This window comes from Notamacropus eugenii, chromosome 2, assembly GCF_028372415.1.
Source record: "Notamacropus eugenii isolate mMacEug1 chromosome 2, mMacEug1.pri_v2, whole genome shotgun sequence".
NCBI lineage: Eukaryota > Metazoa > Chordata > Mammalia > Diprotodontia > Macropodidae > Notamacropus > Notamacropus eugenii.
The window spans coordinates 525,333,864-525,357,050 of NC_092873.1; the positions used below are offsets into that span (position 1 = coordinate 525,333,864).

The 23,187-nt window shown below is 40.1% G+C and overlaps 1 protein-coding gene across 3 annotated transcripts in view; it reads left to right on the top strand.

Moving 5' to 3' along the window:
- Window positions 1-23,187, top strand: part of RAVER2 (ribonucleoprotein, PTB binding 2) — a 100,193-nt gene that overhangs the window by 29,048 nt on the left and 47,958 nt on the right. For all 3 annotated transcript variants that reach the window (XM_072649742.1, XM_072649744.1, XM_072649745.1), the window contains exon 2: window positions 13,037-13,103. In XM_072649742.1, the coding sequence (XP_072505843.1) occupies window positions 13,037-13,103 (67 nt within the window). The remainder of the gene's footprint in view (window positions 1-13,036; window positions 13,104-23,187) is intronic.

Consider the following 23,187-nt stretch of genomic DNA (forward strand, 5'->3'; position numbering starts at 1 on the left):
TTTCATAATAAGAATCATCTGATCAGCACACCATTGTTTTGGTTACAGTGCTGTGTATAAACCAAACTCCAAAACCTTCTTTGAAATGTGGGTGTAGAAAGGGAGCTCCTATAAAAGTTCTGCCCAAGTCTGAGGTGTCAGATGGTCAATAGTTTTCCTTTCTGGAATTGTTCCAGATTGAAATTATACTGAGGGGTTGGTGTGGGTCTAGACAGAGAGTGTAATTGCCAAGGCTCATCATATCCATCTCCCTGAGCTCAGTCCCTTTCTGTCTTCTCCCTGCCACCACCCAGCCCTGGGGGCTCGCCCTCTTCTGTAGTCTTATGCAGTAGGTAGCCTCCTAAATGGAACCTTGTCTCCAGCCTTTTGCCCTCCAGCTCACTCTGCACTGCTGCGGTGATTTCCCCCCAAAACACAAGACCTAACAACCTCATTTTGCTTCCTTTTCCACTCACTGGAATCCAGCAGATACAGTGTGCCAACCATGTAGGAGACACTGAACTGGAAAATACCACGAAGTATAAATGGCCCCCTTGGGGAGTTTGCCTGATCTTATTTGTCCCCTATTCTATAACCTCCAGCTCCTCATTGATTCCCTATTGGTCCACTGTCAACTCTTGTGTTTGCCATTCAAAGCCTTCACACGCTGTCCCCAACCTAGCTTTCCAATTGATAGTAAACTGCTCCCATCCTCCTGCCCCATAGGTGTGTCCTCTCCTCCCCCATTACATTGAATTTAGGTTTTGTAGACCCATATATGCATACAATGTAGTAGAACGAATCCAGGTTACACAGTGGAAAGAGACCTGGACCTAGAATCTGAAAGATGTGAATTCAAATCCTGCCCAAGACACTTACTAGCTGTGTGACCCTGGGTAAGTCATTGTAAAATAGGGATAATTCTAGCACCTGCCTCTCAGGGTTATTGTGAAGATCTAGATATTTGTAAAGTGCTTCACAAACGTTAAAATGAAACATAAATGTTAGCCATTATGATTATGCCTATGTGTGCATGTTGTCTCGTGGAATAAGCTCCTTAAGGTCAGACTTTTAATTTTTGTCTTTGCATGCCCACTGCACAGCAAAGTGCCCAGTGGTACACCATGTGGAGGAGGGATATTTAAAGATTACCTTTATAATAGTGTTGAGTTTAGGCAGTAGATTATTTTCTTCACAGTTAAACCATCCAATACAAGAGGATAGTGATTTCTCTGAGAACCACTTGGAAGGCAGTCACTCAGAAAACTTAGTAAGTACCAGTTTCTTGGATTCGATTTATTATTCTTCTGAGTAGAAGGTATGCTATATTTCAAGCCAGCCCAAGGAAGAGATTGTAGTATTGACCCAAGTGAACAAATTAGCCAGAATAAATAGCCTTTATCTCCCTCTTAAGGCTTGTTTCAAGAGTTGGCAAGAAAAATTCATTCTACTCCGATGTATGTAGACGAGAGAGATCCCATGATGGGGGCCCTTATACGGCAAAGACCCCTGCCCATGACAGGGGTCTGCAGACCTGAGCTTGCATCCCTCGTGACCCCAGCAAAGCACTGAACCTGCTTCCTCATCTCAAAATAGGGGATGATAAGACTTTCCCTCCTCTGTACCACAAAGGGTTGGGGGAATAAAGTGAATGTGAAGCCATTTATTTATTTGTTTGTTTGTTTTAAGTTTTCAACATTCATTTCCAGAAAATTTTGAGTTGCAAATTTTCTCCCCATCTCTCCTCTCCCCCAACTCCAAAAATGTCAAACATTCTAATTACCCCTCTCACCAATCTGCCCTCCCTTCTAATATCCCTCCCTTCCCTTATCCCCATCTTCTCTTTGTACTGTAGGTAAGATAAATTTCTATACCCTATTACCTGTAGTTCTTATTTCCCAATTGTATGCAGGAACAATATGCAACAGTTGTTCCTAAAACTTTGAGTTCCAACTTCCCTTCCTTCCTTCCTCCCTACCCATCCCCATTGGGAAGAAAAGCAATTCAATATAGGCCATATATGTGTAGTTTTGCAAATGACTTCCATAATAGTCATGTTGTGTAAGACTAACTATATTTCCCTCCATCCTATCCTGCCCCTCATTTCTTCTATTCTCTCTTTTGACCTTGTCCCTCCCCAAGAGTGTTGACTTCTAATTGCTCCCTCCTCCCATTGCCCTCCCTTCTATCCTCCCTCCCACCCACCCAGCTTATCTGCTTCTCCCTCATTTTCCTGTATTGTGAGACAGGTTTTCATACCAAAATGAGTGTGCATATTATTCCTTCCTCGAGTCAAATATGATGAGAGTAAGCTTCACGTTTACTCTCTCACCTCCCCTCTTTTTCCCTCCATTGAAAAGTCTTTTTCTTGCCTCTTTTATGAGAGATAATTTGCCCCATTCCATTTCTCCCTTTCTCCTCCCAATATATGCCTCTCTCACCCTTAATTTCATTTTTTTAGATATGATCCCATCCTATTCCACTCACTGTGTGCTCTCTGTCTCTGTGTGTGCGCATATGTGTGTGTGTGTGTGTGCGTGTGTGTGTGTAATCCCACCACCTACCCAGATACTGAAAAAAGTTTCAAGAGTTGCAAATATTGTCTTTCCATGTAGGAATGTAAACAGTTCAACTTTAGTAAGTCCCTTATGACTTCTCTTTCCTGTTTACCTTTTCATGCTTCTCTTCATTCTTGTGTTTGAAAGTCAAATTTTCTTTTCAGCTCTGGTCTTTTCATCAAGAATGCTTGAAAGTCCTCTATTTCATTGAAAGACCATTTCCTGCCCTGAAGTATTATACTCAGTTTTACTGGGTAGGTGATTCTTGGTTTTAGTTCTAGTTCTTTTGACTTCTGGAATATCATATTCCATGCCCTTAGATCCTTTACTCTAGAAGGTGCTAGATCTTGTGTTATCCTAACTGTATTTCCACAATACTTGAATTGTGTCTTTCGAGCTGCTTGCAATATTTTCTCCTTGACCTGGTAACTCTGGAATTTTATTACAATGTTCCTAGGAGTTTCTTTTTTTGGATCTCTTTCAAGAGGGGATCAGTGGATTCTTTCAATATTTATTTTGCCCTCTGTTTCTAGAATATCAGGGCAGTTTTCCTTGATAATTTCATGAAAGATGATGTCTAGGCTCTTTTTTTGATCATGGCTTTCAGGTAGGCCCATAATTTTTAAATTGTCTCTCCTGGATCTATTTTCCAGGTCAGTTGTTTTTCCAATGAGCTATTTCACATTATCTTCCATTTTTTCATTCTTTTGGTTTTGTTTTGTGATTTCTTGGTTTCTCATAAAATCATTAGCCTCCATCTGTTCCATTCTAATTTTGAAAGAACTATTTTCTTCAGTGAGCTTTTGAATCTCCTTTTCCATTTGGCTAATTCTGCTTTTTAAAGCATTCTTCTCCTCATTGGCTTTTTGAACCTCTTTTTCCAATTGAGTTAGCCTATTTTTCAAGGTGTTATTTTCTTCAGCATTTTTTTTTGGGTCTCCTTTAGCAAGTTGTTGACTTGCTTTTCATGATTTTCTTGCATCTCACTCACTTCTTTTACCAATTTTTCCTCCCCCTCTCTTACTTGATTTTCAAAATCCTTTTTTGAGCTCTCCCATGGCTTGAGCACCTTGAATATTTATTTTGGATGTTTAGGACTCATGACTTTTATGTCTTTCCCTGATGGTAAGCATTGTTCTTCCTTATCCTAAAGGATGAGAGAAGATATCTGTTCACCAAGAAAGTAACTTTCTATAGTCTTATTTTTTTTCCCCCTTTTTAGGCATTTTCCCAACCAGTTACTTGACTGTTGGGTCCTTTGTCAAGAGTAGGGTATACTCTTGGGATCTGTAAGATCTCAGTTCCTTGAAGGTGGCACAGTCAAGTGTGTACACTGGTCTGGGAGAAACAAGAAACTTTTGTGCCCAGAATCTGTGAGTAATAGAGTTCCCTCTCCACAGCCACCTGGCCTCTAGTTCCACCAAGCTGGAACTGGGGGCTGAGATTCAGATAGGCTTCTCAATTCCCCCAGGGGCTATCAGTGGGGGCAGGGCTGCCACTCAGTGCTGAGGTAAGGATCAGCTGCTCAGTGCTCCCAGGGGTTTTACGATCCAACAATGGATGTGGGCTGCTGTGGGAGCTGCTGCTGCCCAATGTGGCTTCTACTGCTTCTGCCTGAGGCTGGAGCGATGGGAAGACCCTGCTCACTTCTTGGTCAGCTGAAAAAACCCTCTCACTGATCTTTGGTGCCTGTGGGTTGAGGGGTCTGCAAACTACTGCTAATGCTGCTGGGGGATTTCGCCCCCAAGGCCTGCTCTGGCCCTCCTCCCGCTGTGCCTCATGGCCAAGGCTGGGCTGGGCTCCCACTCTGTGGTGTGACAGACCTTTCCTGTCTGCCTTTCAGGTCATCCTGGGCTGGAAATATCCTCCACTCTGTTGTTCTGTGGCTTCTGCTGCTCTAGAATTTGTTGAAAGTCTTTCTTCACAGGTATTTTATGGGCTGTGGGGGAAAAGCTAGTGTATGTGCATCTTTCTACTCCACCATCCTGGCTCTGACCCATGAAGCCATTTTATAATCCCAAGGCACAGTGCATTGTGATGCAAGGACCTTGGGATCAGGGAAAGAGTAGTGAGGGACCTTAGGCTGTGCAGTGGACAGAGCCTCGGGCCTGGAGTTGGAAACACCTGAGTTCGAATCTTGTTCCAGATACTTTGTTGCATTTGACAAATCACTTGACCTTGATTACCTCAACTTTTCAGGGAGAGGAAGAAGCATTTGTTAAGCCCCTACTATGTACCTGACATTGTGTTAAGTGTTTTACGATTATCATCTCATTAGATCCTCACTACTACTATAATATTATTATCTCTATTTTACAGTTGAGGTAACTGAGGCAGGCAGAAGTTAATTGACTTGCCCAGGGTCACATAGCTAGTAATTATCTGAGGTCAGATTTGAATCCAGGTCTTTCTGATTCCAGGCCCATCCTTCCATCCCCTTAGACACTTAGGTGCCACACAGAGGGCATGGAGGAGAGTTAAGTGTAAGAAGACTAAAAAAGTTGTAGCTTGGGGGCTTCACATGAAAGCACCTGCTCATTCTAGAGGGAATAGGGAGCCCCTTAGAGAAGCACATGTGTGGGGTGGGAGGAGGGAAAATGGGGGCTGATTAGGATGGAAACTCACTTTGGCATTTGAGTGGGGGATAGACCAGAGTGAAGAAGACACTTGGTTCTGGAGGGCAAAGGAGGTACCAGTTAGCCAGCTGGTTCAGGTGAGAGGTGATGAGGGTTTGAGCTGGGGTAATAGGACATATGGGGCTCGAGGTGGTGCCACAGTGGACAGAGCCCTAGACCTGGAGTCCGGAAGACTCAACCTCCTCAGTTCAAATCCGGTCTCAGACACTTACTGGCTGTGTGACTCTGGGCATGTCACTAATCTCTCCCTGCCTCAGTTTCCTCATCTGTAAAATCCTAGGGTTGTTGTGAGGACCAAATGAGATCATGTTTGCAAAGCACTGAACACACTGCCTGGCACACAGTAGGCACTGTAATTAATGCTAGCTATTGTTGTTTCCTCCCCATGTTATACCCTCATCCTCTGTCCTGGACCATCGTAATTCTACCCTCCTTTAAGACCCTGCAGATGTTACCCTCATCAGGAAGGCTTCCCTGCTGCCCAAACAGATGGGATCTCAATATCCATACCCTTTGTGGGGATTTCTGTTTTCTCACTTAACAAGTCCTACCTTAGACTACAGCTATTTTGGGTCTTGTTTTCTTTCCTTCTCTGCCTCACCCCTACTCTGAATTCCTCCTTTACGGCAGGGACTGACTTACTCATCCTAACACCTGGCCAAATTTTTTTTTTTTTACATAATTGGCATTAAATGAATATTTGTGAAATAGAATAACTTGAATTTCTCAACCTTTAGAGTTGATTTGAAGTGGTGAGTTGAAAATAAGTGGTATCTTTGAGGGGAACCAATCAGGTTCCTTTGTAAATGCGAACCATTGGCATTTTGGGAGAAAATGGTAAAATATTAGTTTTGTTTTGAAGTTCATCTGGCCAGAAGTCTAGTCTAGAAATCCGTTTAAATATTGGGCTGCTTTTTATTTGAAATTTCAGATGAAAAAAACAGTTCTTAACAAGAAAGATGGTCAGATTATGTTGGTTAGGTTGAAAGACTTAACAGTGGGATGGGCACCTTCCTCTTTTCTGTGCTCTAGGTCAGGGCTGTGTCCTTAGATAATTTGGAAAGTGATAGTGTCAAAGGAAGGGGCCCCTCATGGCAGGAAGGGCTCTAGCTCTAGCTCACAAAGCCTGGCGACTCATCATTTTTTCTTTACTCAGTTTCTATTAGGCTCTAACCTTCTAGGTGAATCACATATCCTCGGAGTTGGAAGGAACCTCTGAGCCCATCTAGCCCACCTGGTCCAGGATACCCATTAAAGCTTCCCTAAACTCACTGGCTCCCAAGGCAGCCCATTTCCCTTTTGCATAGCTCCCATCATTAGGAAGTTTGTCCTCACATATCATACTCAAATTTACCATTTTGTGCTATGACCCATCTTGTTACCAGTTCTACCCTTCAGGGCCAGGCAGAACAAGTCCAACCAAATCCTCTTTTATGACTTCTCAGATACTTGTAGATGGCTGCCTCTATGTCTGTTCCTCTACCCTTTTCCAGTCATGCACACTCACGTGGGTGACTTCAGACTTGGACTACATGGTCCACACCTATTGGGGAGGCAGTTTGGGGTAGGGGAAAGGTCACTCATTGACCTGAGAGCTGGAAAGTCACACACAGTCTGAGAAGGTTAGAGAAGACAAAAATTCAACTGTGCTTACCGCTTGTTGATTATAAAAAAGCACTGGGTTCAGCAGAGCCTTCAATGCCTCTATCCCAACAAAATGTTGCCCACATAGATGTGATGCTCATGCAAGATTCCATGGTCTAGACTAGCAGTCTCCAAGACAAGAGGCCAACACGGAGCGCACGGGATAATTCAGTGAGGTAAAAGAACGATGATGATGATCATTTTGCTATCAAAAGTTTTTTTTCTCCATCTATTAACATAATCAAAACTTAATTACTTTTTATTATTGATACAATCAATTATGGTACTAGTTTTCCTTATGTGAAACCATCATTGTATCTCTGGTATAGATCCCACTTCATAAGTTGTAAACTTTGTAATTTTACTTATTAAATAAATAAATAATTTTATTATTAGACTATTTATTATTAAATTATGATGAATTTTATTTATATATATTTGATATATAAATTAAATAAATAAATATTTGTTTATTTATAAATTTATATTGTCTAGTTTTGGCTAAACTTATCCTCACAAACTGGACAAATGGAAGCTGGCGGTGTAGTAGACAAAGTGCTAGTCCTGGAGTCAGGAAAACCTCAGTTCAGATCTTGCCTCAGACATTTTGCTAGCTGTGTGACGCTGGGCAAGTCAGTTCACTGTGTCTGCCTCAGTTTCCACATCTGAAAATGGAAATAATAATAGCAACTACTCCACAGGGTTGTTATGAGGATCAAATGAGACGATATTTGTAAAGTTCTTAGCACTGTGCTTGGCGTGTAGTAGGTACTTACATGTTTATTTTCTTGTCCTTCCTTCCCCTCTAAGAAGATTTCAGCAAAGAAACTTTGGATTGAAGATAACCCTAATAATATGAGCAAAAGTAAACAATAAGAGACAGACGGTCCAACCTATCACGTCCTCCTCTCCTGGCTCTGACTCTTTGTCAGCCACATTGCAAAGTGAAAGCCCCAGTGACCTAATTAGAACAGATGACCAGGCAGCCAAAATCATTCAGAATTATTGTGAAAGAAAAACGTTTGCACTATTCATAAAGAGAAGATTAAAATATAGTTTCTCATTTAAAAATTTCTTTTTTGTGTATATTACATAGTTCACATAACATGTTCTCACAACAGTGTGTGCATGTAATTTGTAAATAAGTACAAATATATTTGGCCTGAGTGTTCAGGTTTTAAAGGCTGATGTTGGTATGCAATCAAAAAAGTTTGGAGATTACTGGTAGAAACAGAGATAATCTTAGTGCCATGGTTCTCTGAGTGTCAACAGGGAGAATAGTAAAACAGGAAGAGATGTTTTCACTCACGATATTTACTAGTTAGCATTTAGATAGCACTCCGGACTTGGTGTCAGGAAGACCTGAGTTTGAATGCTGCCTGTGATGTTTAGTAGTTGTGTAACCCTGATCAAGTCATTTATCCTCTGTTGGCCTCAGTTTCCTTATCTGAAAATAGAGGATATTTGGAAAGAGATTGTCAGCATCAAGCAGGAGAATGTAGTGAATTGTAAGGACTGGATTTGGAGCCAGAGAACCTGAGTTCAAATCTCCTCTATTTCTCTCCCTTCCTCCTTCCCTCCTACCCCCTCCCTTTCACACACACACACACACACACACACACACACACACACACACACACATTGTTCAATTAACTCCAGTGGTTCCCTGTTACATACAGGATCCAATATAAACTCCTCCGTCTGTTAAAGCCTTCATAACCTTTCCAGTCTTCTTATACCTTATTCCACTCCATGTACTCTGGCATGTAGTGACACTGGCTTCCTTTCTGCTCCTTACACAATACACTTAATTTCCTGACTCCATACATTTGTCCTGGCTGCTCCCCATGCCAGGTGCTCTCTCCCTCTTTATCTTCACTGACTCCTTCAAGATGCAGGATGATCCATCTCCTCTTCCATCTCTCTGCTGGTTTCCAGCTATGCTCTCTCCACTTCCCTTCAATTCCTGGCTTCCTTCAGATCCCAGCTAAAATCTCACCTTCTGCAGAAACCCTTTCCCAGGCTTCCTTATCCTCAGTTTATCCTATCTGTGTCTCTGGCTATTTGCACCTCATGTTTCCCATTAGACTGTGAACACCTCAAGACCAAGACAGCGTGACTTGTTTTTTGTCTTTCTTCCTATCCCCAGTGTTTAGCGCAGTGCCTGACACTTAGTAGGTGCTTGTTGATTTGACTGTTACTGTCTTTAAGATGAAGGGGAAGTGACTGTGTTTGTGGATTTTATTTTTCCCCATCTCTGAAAAAAAGGCATCAGACGAGTTGACTTAGGAGGTCTCTTCCAGGTTTTACCATCCTTGAATCTTATACACTCAGGTCAGGCTGTTGGACAAGAAGCTGAGGAGGAAACAGATAAGGCTCTCTGCCAGAAATGAGGTGCCACAGTGAACCAGGCTACACTGAGGCCTCAGGCCTGTGAACTTTGGTTAGGCTGGCCACAGTACAATAGAAGAAAAGATCCCATACCAGGTGTCAGCCCAAGGCCCAGGGTCTGTTAAACAAAGATAAGTTGTAGGCACTGATGTGACTAACAGCTCCACCAGAGTAATCTAGAAAGAGGTGTTCTATTGGTGCTCTAAGAATCCAGAGGATGGGGTCAGCTTCAAGGAGGAGGATTTCTAGAAAAATGGAGTCCCTCTCTTGTCATCACCTCAGTGCGGAAGACAAAGGCTTTTTGGACTTTTTTTTATAGACTGTACCTGAATTGGAAAGAAGCCAGGAGCCCTTTGGGGTTAGGGACGCAGGGAGAGAGTCAAATGTCCCAGCCTCCTTTCTCCCTCAGCCAGTAATGCATTCCATTTCAAAGAGGGTAAGGTAAACAAAGGTTTGGTTCTGGGGCTCAAGGAAATGGATCTCCCTGGTGAGTAAAGTTAGCAAGTTCAAACACCAAAGGTGGTTACTTTGCCACTGTTTACAATGGAAGGATTTGTTAAACAGAGGAAGAGGAGAAATGAGATTCTGGAGACAAGGTGAAAGAAGGGATTATCGCGAATCGCCCACAGCTATTTTAGGACTTCTTGTATGCTTAGAAATAGTAAGTTTTTGTTCTAGTGTAGTTGGCTTAGATTTTATACTAATTAAACTATTCTTTGCTTTAATATTTAAATAGATTCTTTTTCTAATTAAAATTCTCCAAATAATATCTTATTAGCCTGATTCCAAGTACTGTATGTTGGTGTGTATGTGTGTATTTTTAAATAACATTTCTTTTTAAAAAAAATCTATGTAATTTAGTGAGCTTCAAAATGAACAGTGGTAATAGCTTAATTTATACGGCATCCCCAGGCTTGTAAAATATTTTACGTGGATTATCTCATTTAGTTTTGACAACAGCACTGTGCAGTCAGTGTTGTTACTCTCCCCATTTTATAGACAGTGAGGCGGCACTTATTTAGATCACTAGACTTGCAGTCAGGAAGACCTGAGTTCAAACCCAACTTTAGATGTTTACTGCCTCTGACTCTGACTCAGTCTCTTAATCTTTCTTTGCCTCAGTTTCCTCATCTATAAAATGGAGATAACAGTACCTACCTCCCAGTGAGAATCAAATGAGATAATAATCATTAAAGTGGTTGGCATGGTGCCCTTGCAGAATAAATACTATAATAAGTGCTATTATTATTAGTTATTAGATAAGGAAGCTGATTATCAGAGAGGTTAAGCAATTTGCATAGTTCCTCAAAATTTAATAAAAACTTACCCAGGCTCCCACAGTTAATTGTTGTCTGAAGCTTGATTCGAACTCAGGTCTTCCTGACTCCAAGTTCAGCACTCTAGCCTTTATGCTACACCATCACTCCTAATTGGGTAGATTTAGTGAAATCTAACTGGCTCCTTGTGGATGACAGTCAGTGCTTCATGAAGAGCTCAGGAATTGCATTGAATGCTCCTTCTGGCCGAATGTGAAAGAAGAAAAAGAAGGAAAATACAAGAATGCAGAGAGAAAAGAGCTATTCTGAACAATCATCTTGGTTAGGGACTACATCCACTATCTAGGTTCTAGGTCTATGGATTAGTTGGTGACTTGTTTGCAAATGAAAATCCTCAGGTGCTCTATTGTTTCTCCTAAGAACCATATACTTGCTTGTGTATAACAGCTCTTCAATCAACAAACATTTACTAAGTTTTGATGGGCTATATAGAGCGCTGTGCCACCTTGGTACAGTGAGGAGAGAGGAACAGACAAGTACATATAAATATATATATGTAAGACAAATATTTTGCACAAATATGCACAAAGTAATTGAATACAAGGTGGTTTGGAAGGGAAGACTCTAGCATTTGTGGGAATCAGGAAAGGCTTCGTTGTCCCAAAGATGGTACCTCAGCTGCATGTTAAAAGGAGAGAGTGACCCTGGGAAACAGAGGTCACAAGAAAGTGCATTTGAGGCACTGGAAGATAACCATTGCAAAGGCATGGGGATGAGAGATGGAAGAGAGCTCTCATGTGACTAGGAAGATAGTCTGGACAGGACTTTAAAAGCTAAACAGGGGAGTGCTGGAGGCAGTAGGGTGTCACTGGAGGTGGCTGAGTGAACGATCTGCAATTAAGGAAATCCAGTTTGGGAGCCTTGTATGGGATGGATGCAGTGGGGAGGCAGGGAGACCAAGATGGCAACATAGAGGAAAGCACCTCGCGAAGGCCACATGTACTAGTAAGTGGCAAAGCCACCCAGGTCGTCTGATTTCAAATCCAACATGGTTTCCGCGGAACATGCTGCCTGAAGCCTGAACGGAGAGAACTCTTGTGGTGGCTGATACAAGTTGAAAGGTGGGCAGCCCAGTTCCTAAGCTGTACTGCAGCCATCCAGGAGGTTCTGTCTCAGGGGGATAACAGGACAGATGCAGGAGATGTTGTGGAAGGAGTCAGCAGAATAATGGAAGAGCAGTAACCAAACTTCATCAATTTAGAGATACTTGATGAGGTGGAGAATGGAATCATGTTTTATTTACTGGCATTTGACAGCTGTTAACCAGGGAAATAAGACACTCTAGCCCATCTAACTAAAAGGATACACCTGATCCCTTTCAGACAAAACCATTTTACTCTAGACATCAGGTGGATTGATTGAATGAGCAGATTGGCAAGGTCCACCACCTGTGAGGCTCGTGCAAGTGGTAGGCTTTCTTAATAAGAGTAAGGTGTAACTCTTCTTAATTCCCATGAACACATGTAAGCTCACAAGGACCCAAATCCTCATCCTTCTATTTAGGTCTAGTATTAACTGATCTCCCAGAATGTCAGAGTCAGAAGGGACTTGAAAGGATTTTTAGATACTCCAAACAGCCAGGAACTTTTAAGTATAAGAACAGTCTTGTAATTCTTAAGGTTTAATAATAATTCTTAGGTATAATAATAATTTTTGTAATAATCCATTAGGCATAATAGTAATTCTTGTAATATTTCTTTAGATATAATAATAATTCTTGGGTATCTAGACCTTTCTTGCAAATTGTCAAATATATTTTGGAAAAAAATCAGTTCTAAATGCTTAGGGTTTACTCCCCCAAAGGGAATGCAAAATCACTAGCTAATAGCCTTCTGGACTTCCTTATTTTCAGTTTTTTAGGTAGCATTTATTTATAGTTTTAAGGTTAGCAAAGCACTTAGCAAATGTTAACTCATCCGATGTAGAATATAAGCTGGTGGTCAGGGGCCATCTTTTATATTTGCGTCCCTGTCCTTGGCACGCAGTAGGCACTTGATAGATATTGGATGATTCTTTGACTCCTAGATCATTCTCATCTATTCTTATCCATTACCATGGGCTTAAGATAGATCAGTTTCTTGCTGAATTTCACAACCTGTCTTTCAAAATAAAGTTTTCAGCCTGTGAATTTTCTCTTCCTTTCAACTTTCTTCTCTTATGTAACAGTTTGCAGGACTGGGTTTTGATGGTACATTATCCTTCATTCAAACAGATAAATATTGAAATACTTTTTGTACTGTTTTAATACCCTTCAATAATATTTTTATTAAGTAGTAAGTGCACATCTTATTAATATTTGAGTTAGTGCTGCTTTCCATAATTAAGTCAGATGAAGCAAGAGGTAAGGATAGACTCTGCTAGGAGTTTCCTAAGGACTCTTGTGCTTGGGATCAGAACCTTACCCTTCTGTGACACTCCAGTGACTGACTAGGTTTTCAGGTGCTGATCTTAAACTCATGCAGTCACATATTCACCCTTTTGTCTCTTTCAGGAGGTTCATGATTTGCTGAAAGACTATGAATTAAAGTATTGTTATGTGGACAGAAACAAAAGAACAGGTAAGAGCTTTTCTGCATTTTTGTGATCATCCCTTTCTACTTCCTTGGGCACTAACAAGTTGATCAGTAAGCAGTTATTCATTGCCTCCTCTGTTCCAAGGCCAGGTGTTTCAATTACCTCATTTATATAATGGACTTAGGTGAAATGCTTTGTGAGTTCCCTTCTACCTCTAAAATTCTATCATCATATCTTATAATAGCTACCATTTGTGTAACCCTTTAAAGTTTAGAAAATGCTTTACAAAGATTATCTCATTTGATCCTTAAAACAACCCTTAGTGGCAGGTGTTATTATTATCCCCATGTTACAGTTGAGGAATCTGAGGCAGGCAGAGGGTTAGTAACTTGCCCAAAGTTACACAGCTGGTAGGTATCCGAGGCTAGAGTTGACCTCAACTTCTCCCTGACTCCATGGTGTTAACTGCCCTCATTTTATGGCTGGGGTATTTATGGATTTGCTGAGTCTTAGAGTACAAACTCTTCTGTACAATGAAAGGATCATGAGAATGTGGTTAAAGCTTTTGACCATTCATTCATTCATTCAATGTTTGCCATCTAAAGCACAAGATAGCTATGCAATAGAGGAAGTGCCAGGTTTGGATAAGGTCCCATTTCTGTCCTGGTGATCTGACATTATGGGGCAGAGGGTATTCAGCCAACAGATCAATCCCCATGAGTTTATTAACTGCTTCCTCTGGGCCAGATTTAGTGCTAAGTGCCAAGCAGGGCAAAGACCAGCCTGGATCTCAGGGAACTTCTCTTTCTAATCGGGGAGACAACATAGAAGTCCCAATGTCGACAACAAGCACCTTTGGCCTTGATTCCAAGCTTCTCCTCAAGCACATGGACTGCATGTGAAGCACATGCTCCGGGTCCCCAGGATTCTTTGTTCTTGGACCTCTCCTCCTATTTCTGTCTGCTCTGGGTTGAAGTCATCCATTGTGTGGTGATGGCACTGTCTGTTTGTACTTAATACTTTTCAACAAGCTTTCACGTGACATCTCTCATTGGATTCTTTCTACAGTACTTGGAACAACACAAGGTACTCCTGCCATTTCTAAAGCAAGGAAGTGAGGGCCCGAGAAATGTTGGCAGGTCCTGTGGGTGGTTTATGGCCAGAGGCAGGATCTCACCTCTGACGTCTAACGTTCTTTCCAATAAAGTTTCTTTCAGTTCTTATCATTCTCCGATTCTGTTGGTCTCTGGGCTTGTGAATTTCCTAAGTCTTGTCAATTGTGATGTACCCATTTATGGTGATTCATAAGAGGACAAACCATGCCACTAGAAAGATTATGGGAAGCATCTCTTGGAAATATGAAGTTCTAGGAAGAAATCGGATGCCTTCAGTGGCCTTGCTGCTGCTGTTTAAGAAAGGACCAATAGGTGAGAAAGGAGGATATAAGAAGTAGACAGCTGGCTAAGAAGAGTGTGTAGGAGAATGAATGGCATTTGAACAAGATGAGGGATGGAGAGGCTCTTGGCCTAGGAACAATCAACCAGCTAGGTGCCAGACACCATTCCAGGCACTGGAAATCCAAATACAAAGAATAAAATGATCCCTGCTCAAGGAGTTCACATTCTATTGGAGGACACAGTATTGACATATATATATATATAATACAGCTAGGCCCCACAGTGGATAGAGCGCTGGACCTGAAGCCAGGAAGACACTTCCTGAGTTTGAATCTGCCCTGGGACACTTACTAGCTGTGTGACCTTGGGCAAGTCACTTAACCTTATTTGCTTCAGTTTCCTCATCTGTAAAATGAGCTGGAGAAGGAAATGTCAACTATCTGCCAAGAAAACCCTGAATGGGATCACAAAGAGCTAGTCATGACTAAGCAGCAGCAGCAAATACAGACAAAAGATAAATACAAGGTAGTTCAGGGTGGGAAAGGTGCTAGCAGTTGAGGGGAATCAGGAAGTGTTGGTCCCTGAGGGGACAGCCCTGGGCTGCTTTGTGCTTCCTGTGCAGAGAGAGAAGTGACACCTGATTGGCTGAGAGACCTCAAACTTGTGACAACAGTTTCTCTATGGAAAGACTTCAGAAAGGAAAGAGAGAAGTATTGTGACTTTAAAATGTCCCGTGGGAACCTCTGGAACTGTGGACATGTGAAGAATGCATTTCCCTCCCCAACATGTCCCTTGATTTCCAGGACCTACAATCCTAGGGAGTGATAAAAATAGACTTTCCTGGTGAGATTATTCTCTTCCCAGTTGAGGTGAGATTTTATCTTATCCCAGAATTTATTTACTCTTGGATGTGCCCTTGTCTGCTCTAAAGTTTATAACTTCCTCATTTTTTGTTTTACTGTTTGTTTTAATAAATTTGTTGTGCACTATTCATTGTTGTTTTTTTGTGTAACCAGTAAGAGGGAGCTAAACTGACAGAGGAGTATGTTACTCTCCCCTTTGGAGCAACCAGGAAAAGTGGCTTTTATTATACCCTCCTAAAAGAGGACATAATACCAACAGGCTACTAATACTTGACTGTAGTAGATAAAATTCTAGCCTCCTATCCATCTAATAAATAGGAGTGTGAAGGAGTACCTCTCTTGTTCCCCACAAAGATAGAAATCAAAATCTCCCTTAGAAACCATTTGGGCCAGATCCCAGATAAAATTTCTCTCTATCCATGGTATATATTGTCCAACCATTTTTTGTTATACAGCTGTCTGTCTATATTACGTGGACGTGAAGCACCCAACCCTCACTTTACCATCAGAACATTTTCCAGTTAGCTTAGAGGACTATAGAATGGACTGCTGAGCTCAGTTTAACATTAGCAGGTGGGCAGATTGCAAGATATTCTAGGAGATAGTCTGATGCAAAAGAAACCATTGTCTGTCTCCCTCACCAAAATAGCATACCAGGACATGTGACATGCACTATATGCATGCATACACATATACACATACATACATACATGCATGTATATTTATACTATATGCACATATAATGTGTGCATATATGTGCATTCCAAATATACATGCATCTCACACATCTTTATCCTGCTATGCTATTTTTGAACGTCTATATTTTCTTTTCCCTTGTAAATAAACCCTAGGGGAGAAAACAGAAGGTGGTGTTTGAGCTAGTTCTTGAAAGGATAGATTCACAGAACCGGAGAAGAGGAGGGGCAGCCTTCCAGGCAATTGTGTTAGCCAGCGCAAGGCACACTGATGGAGTCTGGAGAGCCTTGTGTGCCGAGCAGAGAGAAGGCCATTTGGGTTGGATTTGGGAGTAGGAGAAGGGGAGCAGAAGACAATGAGGCTGGGAAGATAGGTGGGGGCAGCTGTAAAGGGACTTGAAAATGAAGTAGAAGAGCTTTTATTTGATCCTATAGGCAGTAAGGAACAACTGGAGTTTTCTGGACAGGGGCCAGTCACCTGAAAAAGACAATAGGGGAAGAGATCAAAGGAACATGTAGAAGTGTTGGCCTTGGCAAGGAGGACACCTCACCAGAGACTGGGGAAAGAGAAGAGAGAGTGGAGGCTGACATCAAAGGGTTTAAGATAAAGCGAGAGGGAGGAAAGAGCATCATTGAGTAAGATAGCCTCCATTTTCTTAGTAAAGTGTGAAACAAAAACTCCGTTGAGAAAGAAAGGAGGGTAAGTGTGGTTGATTAGAGGAGGGAAGAGAAGGTTTGAAATAGCTTCTTTGGGGATGGAGGTAGGGAATCCATCAGGGAGGAATAAAGCAGGTGCCTTTAATGCTGCTTCATGGATATCACTGAGACGTGGTGAGAAATAGCTCATGACTGAATTATGATAGTGGAAAAGTATTTATTCCCAAACAGATTCAGTTAAAAGGGTGATGGAGTAGTATTTAAAGTTCAGAAGAAATGCTGGTTTGTGAAAATCTGCCTTCCTGAGGGTCCTAGCATGGTGGAAAGCTTTGGAGTAAGCATTGGAGCATTATGGACTGTCTGTGCAGGACAAACTGAATGGGGAATTCCTCAAGCAAATAACCGAGTTAGTACAAAGGTGTGATGAAATTGTGATCAGAAGGCTCAGCTCTGTGTACGTGCAAGGGATCTTTCTGCTGAAAGGTCGCTTGATCAATTGCTAATTCATTTTATCTTATGAATTGGGTGGAATAGGCTGCACAGGGGACTTGATTAAAACCAAGAAGGAGAAAGTGATTGTGCGAAATGAGAGGAACCTTGGGAGAAAATGGCAATACCATCTTAAACTTGTGATAGGAGAAAGAGAGAGAGAGAGAGAGAGAGAGAGAGAGTCTGCGCAGGGGGGATGTGATATCAAACATAGTCTACAATGTACACTAGATTCTAGGAAAGCTAATTTCCAAAACAGGATAGATTGGACCCCATATACCTAAAATCTAAAACAAAACTTAACTTAAAAGGAGTAGGAGGTTAGAAACAGCCAAACCCAGGCGGCTCGGTCCCATATAATGCCATGGAGGGAAAGGAGTAGGTGGACAGAGGCCAGCTTGGCTGTACAGGAAACTTACTAGATAAGGGAGATTTTTTTTTAAAAGTATGAAAAATGGAAGACAGAAAACAGGTAATTGAAGACAAATATAGAAGCGCACAGTCCCGTGACAATAGTGTCAGAATTACAGGGAAGGCTTCAATGAAATCTTTGAACAGATGGTCCTTTTATTTTGTTTTTGACAACACTTTCAGAATATTCACAATCATGGGATCATTGTGTCAAATAGTTTTTGTCACATTGTTGGTCTGTACTGGCAGATATGTCATCCAAACATTTTACCAGTTTTCATTCACTTCAGTTTGATGATCTTCTTTTCGGGCAACTGTACTGGATCTGCATCTGTTACCCAGCTCCCACCCCACTGCCACCCCACCAAACCCTCTTTCCACCTCTATGTGGAATGCCCCAAATCCAATCAATGCTCCCCTGCCTGGAAAAAACTGTTGATCACTTTGGGTAAGACTCCACCTACCATTCCCTCTGTCATTTCCTGGTGGAAACTAAGCTGCTTGTAAAAGCAGGCACTGTCTTACTTGTTGCTTATGTATCCCCAGCACTTAGTGCAATATTTGTTCCACAATAAATGCTTAATAAATTGTTTTTTACTCATTCCATTCCATTCCAGCAGCAGAGAACATGCGACTGCTTTTCCAGAGCCTAGCTAGTATTACTTTGGTTGCACATAATTATTTTTTGCCAATGTCACTGATATGAAGGGAGTGCTACAAACGTTGTTTTAATTCACTCGTGTTTTGTTACTCCTGAGAATGGATATTTTTTTCAAGTGGTTATTCATAGCTTTTGATCAATTATCCAACATGAACCTCATGTTACTTCTGTACATTTTTAAACCATTTATGTATTTTAGATTTCAGTTTCTTATCCTTCAAATTCAACGTATTTTCCCCAATGTTATTTTTACTCACTTTTATATGTTTTTATTATCTACACATTAACAAATATAGCCAAGTGCATCTCTCTTATCCATAATAATTCTTTGTTGAATAGGAGAAAAATTATTTTCCTTCCAAAATTTAACTAAGCACCTCATTTCTTGTCTCCTTCATTTTAACCTTTCAAAGTTACTTTTTATATTTGTCTAAAATCCAACTGAAATTTACCAAAGCATATGGTGCAGCGTGATGATCTAAAACAGTTTTCTACTAAATCGCTAATCAATTTTCTCAAGTGCATTCATTAGAGAATCCTTTTCCTAGTTTTCATTTTCTTTTGATTTATCAAATATGAATTTTTTGCATATATTTGGTTGAATAGATACTCTATTCCATCGATCTAATTTTTGTCTAGCATTGGATAGTTGTGATAATAACTGCTATCTATAGGTTTTAAAATCTAGGAGTGAATAACTCTGTGGATAGCTTGCTTATTTCCTAGCATGCTTCTTGATAATGTTTACTGTTTTACTTTTAAAATTTCATTATGATTTTAGCCAGTTCTGTAAAGAACCCCCTTGATATTTTGATTGGCATTTCATTAAATATATAAATTATGTATAATTATGTTAGTTACAATTATATATAATTATAATATATTATATGATATAGAATTATATTATATATAAATTAATTTGGAGACTTGTTTTACATATTATATACATAACTATATTATGTATAAATTAATTTGAAGACTTGTTATTTTTTACAATATTCATCTAACCCATCCATGATCATTGATTGTCCCTCCAGGTGTTTAGATCTTCCTTCATTTTAGTCATTATAGTTTTAAGTTTTCTTATGTAGGCTAGTGTATTTCTAGGCCTTAATTCCCAAATATATGATGGATTTTGTTACAAATGAGTTTTTAAAGATATTTTCATGACATTTGTTTCTCATTAATAAGAATTCAAATGATTTTTGTAAATTAATCTTATATCCTGTGACTTTGCTATACTCATTGTCTCCATTAATGACTGTTGGATTAATAAACCCCTTATTCTTCTCCTTCTTTCATGTCTCTTTTTCTCTCCCTTCTATCATCCACAGAGCTGCCAAATTAATATTATTTAATCACAAGGCTGGCCATGTTACTCCCTCACTTAAAAATATTCAGTAGCTCCCTGTTTCCTAGATTGAAACACAAACCCTTCAGACTTATTTTTACAACCCTGTACAATCTGCTTCTTACTTTTCTCTGTGTTCCAGGCAAACAGGACTGTAGTTGTTCTGCTAAACTTGATGTATTATTCTCTGTCTCTATGTTTTTGCACAGGCTGGCCCCAGTGCCTAGCATTCATTCCTTCCTCACCTCCACTTCTGGTGCCTTTATTCTGGTCTGCAATGTGAAGTCTTTCCTGATTCTCTGGCATTACTTGGTTTTCAAGTATATGATGAATCTACCCCCAACCCCTTCCTAATTGAATAGATTAGATGCTCCCTGTGGACAGGGTCTACTTTCCTTTTTTTGTTTTGGTGTCTTTAGTCCCAGAGCAAGTACAGGGTCTAATGTACTTACAGAAGACATTTAACAAAGGATTGTTCATTTCAGTAGAACTGAGACTCTTAAATACCTGATGAAGTCATGACCAGATTCCCACCTTGGATGCCAACAACCCATACTTAAATACTCCTGCTGACAATTAATTCCTTGGCAATACAGCCCTTTCCCTTATTCTGTATATCTCTTCTCATAGTAATTTGTCCAGTACCAATATATTCTGAGGCCAGTTTTCTAGATTGCAAAATGATATTAATAAACTTTACTACATGGACATTCTAGGAATAAGGAAGTACATGAACAAAAGCATGGAGGCACCCCAACTCTATTCTTGTTAGAGCCATAGAGAAAGTAGAGAGGTCACTAGGTGGCAGGGCAGGTAGAGCACTGCACTGGCCTTCAGGAAGACCTGAGTTCAAATCCTGCCTCAGATACTTAGCAGCTGGGTAACCCTCGGCAATTCACTTAATCTGTCTATGCCTCAGTTTCTTCATCTGCACAATGAGGAAATTCTACTCTGTGGCCTCTAAAGTCTCTCCGAGTTCTCATCCTAGGATTCTGTGATTTGACTGCAAAGGCATGGCAGTGTCATGTTATAAACAGCTAAGAAATTTGAACTTGACCTGGAAGATAATAGGAGCTTTTGATGGCTCATGCGCATCAGCCTACTTAGCCTTCCTTGTCAGTAATGTAATTAATAAGTGTTGATTAAGTTACCTTCTAGCTGATGGAATAGAGCATGGGGAGCAAAAGACTTCACTGAGTTTCATCCAAGGCAGTGGGCTGTGATCAACTAAGTTAGATTGGCTTCGTTGAGAAAGAGGTGTCTTTCTCTTAGGAAGAAGGCAGAACTTTTGATTCTAAACTGATTTGTCCCTTGGAAAAAGGTAGAGAAGACCCACCACCTCTTTATCTAAGAGAGCACTGAATGGGAGAGGAAGATATTGCCTCCTAAAGGCAATGAGGAGAAGCTAGGGATTTAGCAACAGTTGGTTGGTGGGACTTGAAATAATAAGTATTCTTTGTCTTGACTATTCTTAGCAATACAGTGATCCAAGGTAATCCCAAAGGACTAACATACTGTTGGCTCCCAAAGACCTGATACTGATTGAATACAGACTGAAGCATACTATTTTTCACTTTCTTTTTCTGATGTTTTCTTTTATTTGAGTCTTCGTGTACAAAACGACTAATATGGAAATGGTTTACATAATTGCACATGTATAACCTATATCTAATGGTTTACCATCTCAAGGAAGGATAAAATTTGGAACTCAGAACTTTAAAAATATTTAAAAATTGGGGGAAAAAAAGATTTTCTTAACCAAAAAAAGTAATAAGTATTCTTGAATCGCTTTGGCTCTCTCTTCCTTTTCAACAGAGCTGGGGAGCTGAACAACAGCTCCTTCTCATCATGTAGTAGTCAGGAGAGGAGAAAGTTTGGGGCTGTCCTGTATCTATTGCCTTCTGACAGATTAGGGGAGCAGAACTCCCTCTCTTTCCTGTTCCTCCCACCCTTCTAATAGTAAAATTGCTGGTTCTAAAATAAAAACTCTAAAATCAGCAGCATTTCTATATAATAATAGCCAAATTCAGGAGGCAGAGATAGAAAGGGAAATCCCATTCCAAATATCTACAAATTACGTAAAGTATCTAGGGAATAAACCAACTGAAACATACAAAATTATACTTAAAGAAATAACAGAAGCAGAAGAACATTGTACACAGTAACATCAATATGGTATAATGATCAACTATGAATGACAGCTGTTCTCTGCAACATAATGATCCAAGACAATTCCAAAGGACTTGTGATGAGAAGTGCTATCCACCTCCAGAGAAAGATCTGATGGAGTCTGAGTGCAGATTGAAGCAGACTTTTAACATTGTCCTTATTATTCTCAGTTTTGTTTTTGGTGGGGGTTTTTAATCTGCATTTTCTTTTGCAATATGGCTGATATTAAGTGTTCTGCATGATCGCACATGTATAATCTGCATTAAGAGAGAGGGAAGGAGAGAGAACATGAAACTCAAAAAATATTTAAATGAATGTTAAAATTTTTTGTTTATATGTAATTGAGAAAAAATAAAATAAAAAATGAAATAACAAACAACTGAGAGAGCTGGAGGAATATTTAGTGGTCATTATTGGGCTATCTCAATATAATAAAAGGGACAATCCTATCAAAATTACAGTTTTAATGCAGTAATGATCAAATTACCAGATGGATAACAGATTTCCAGAACTATAACATAATAAAATTTGGAAAAATAAAATATTCAGAATATCAAGGGAACTCGTGAATGAAGTAGAGGCATAGATAGGGAATAGTAGTTCCAGGGGTAAGTAGGTGGAGACATGAGGGAATAATACTTTCAGATCTCAAAATGCATCAAAGCCATCTGGTATTGGTTAAAAACAGAGAGATCAATGGAACGGGGCAGACAAGGCAGAATCAGAAAAAATGGAACATAATAAACTGGAAAACATAAATTACTTAAGAAAGAGCTCTCTAGTTGAAAAAAAGTGTTGGGAAATCTGGAAAGCAATCTGGCAGAAATTAGGCCTAGACCAACACCTTCTGCCATGTTCCACAAAACATGAAGTGGTTTATTAAAAATCATACAATTAAAAATTAGAGGAGAAAGAGGTCATATTTTCTTTCATCTGTGAGCAGGATGTGGATTCTTAACCAAACCAAGGATAACAGCAGTTACAGAACATAAAATAATAACTTTGATTACATGAAATTGAAAAGCTTCTGTACAAATAAGATTGATGCACCTAGCATAATAATGAGGAAAGAATTTTTGAATCAGATTTGTCCGATATGGTGTGGTATACAGGATGTCTAAACAATAGACAAATAGAAGACTAAAAGTCATTCTCAAAAGGTAAATGGATATGAACAGTTTCAAAAGAATTACAAAGTATTAACAACCACATGAAAGAAAACTCCCAATTACTCATCGTAAGAGAAATACAGATCAAAATAAGTTGGGTTTCACCTCACACTCTGCAAATTGACAAAGAGGATAAAATTTGGGAATAGTCATGGTTGAACAGTTGGGGGAAGATAGGCACACTAGTGCATTGCTGGGGGAACTGCAAATTGGTGCAGCATTTTGGAAAGTTTGCAATTTTGCGAATAAAGTGGCTAAAGTGTTCA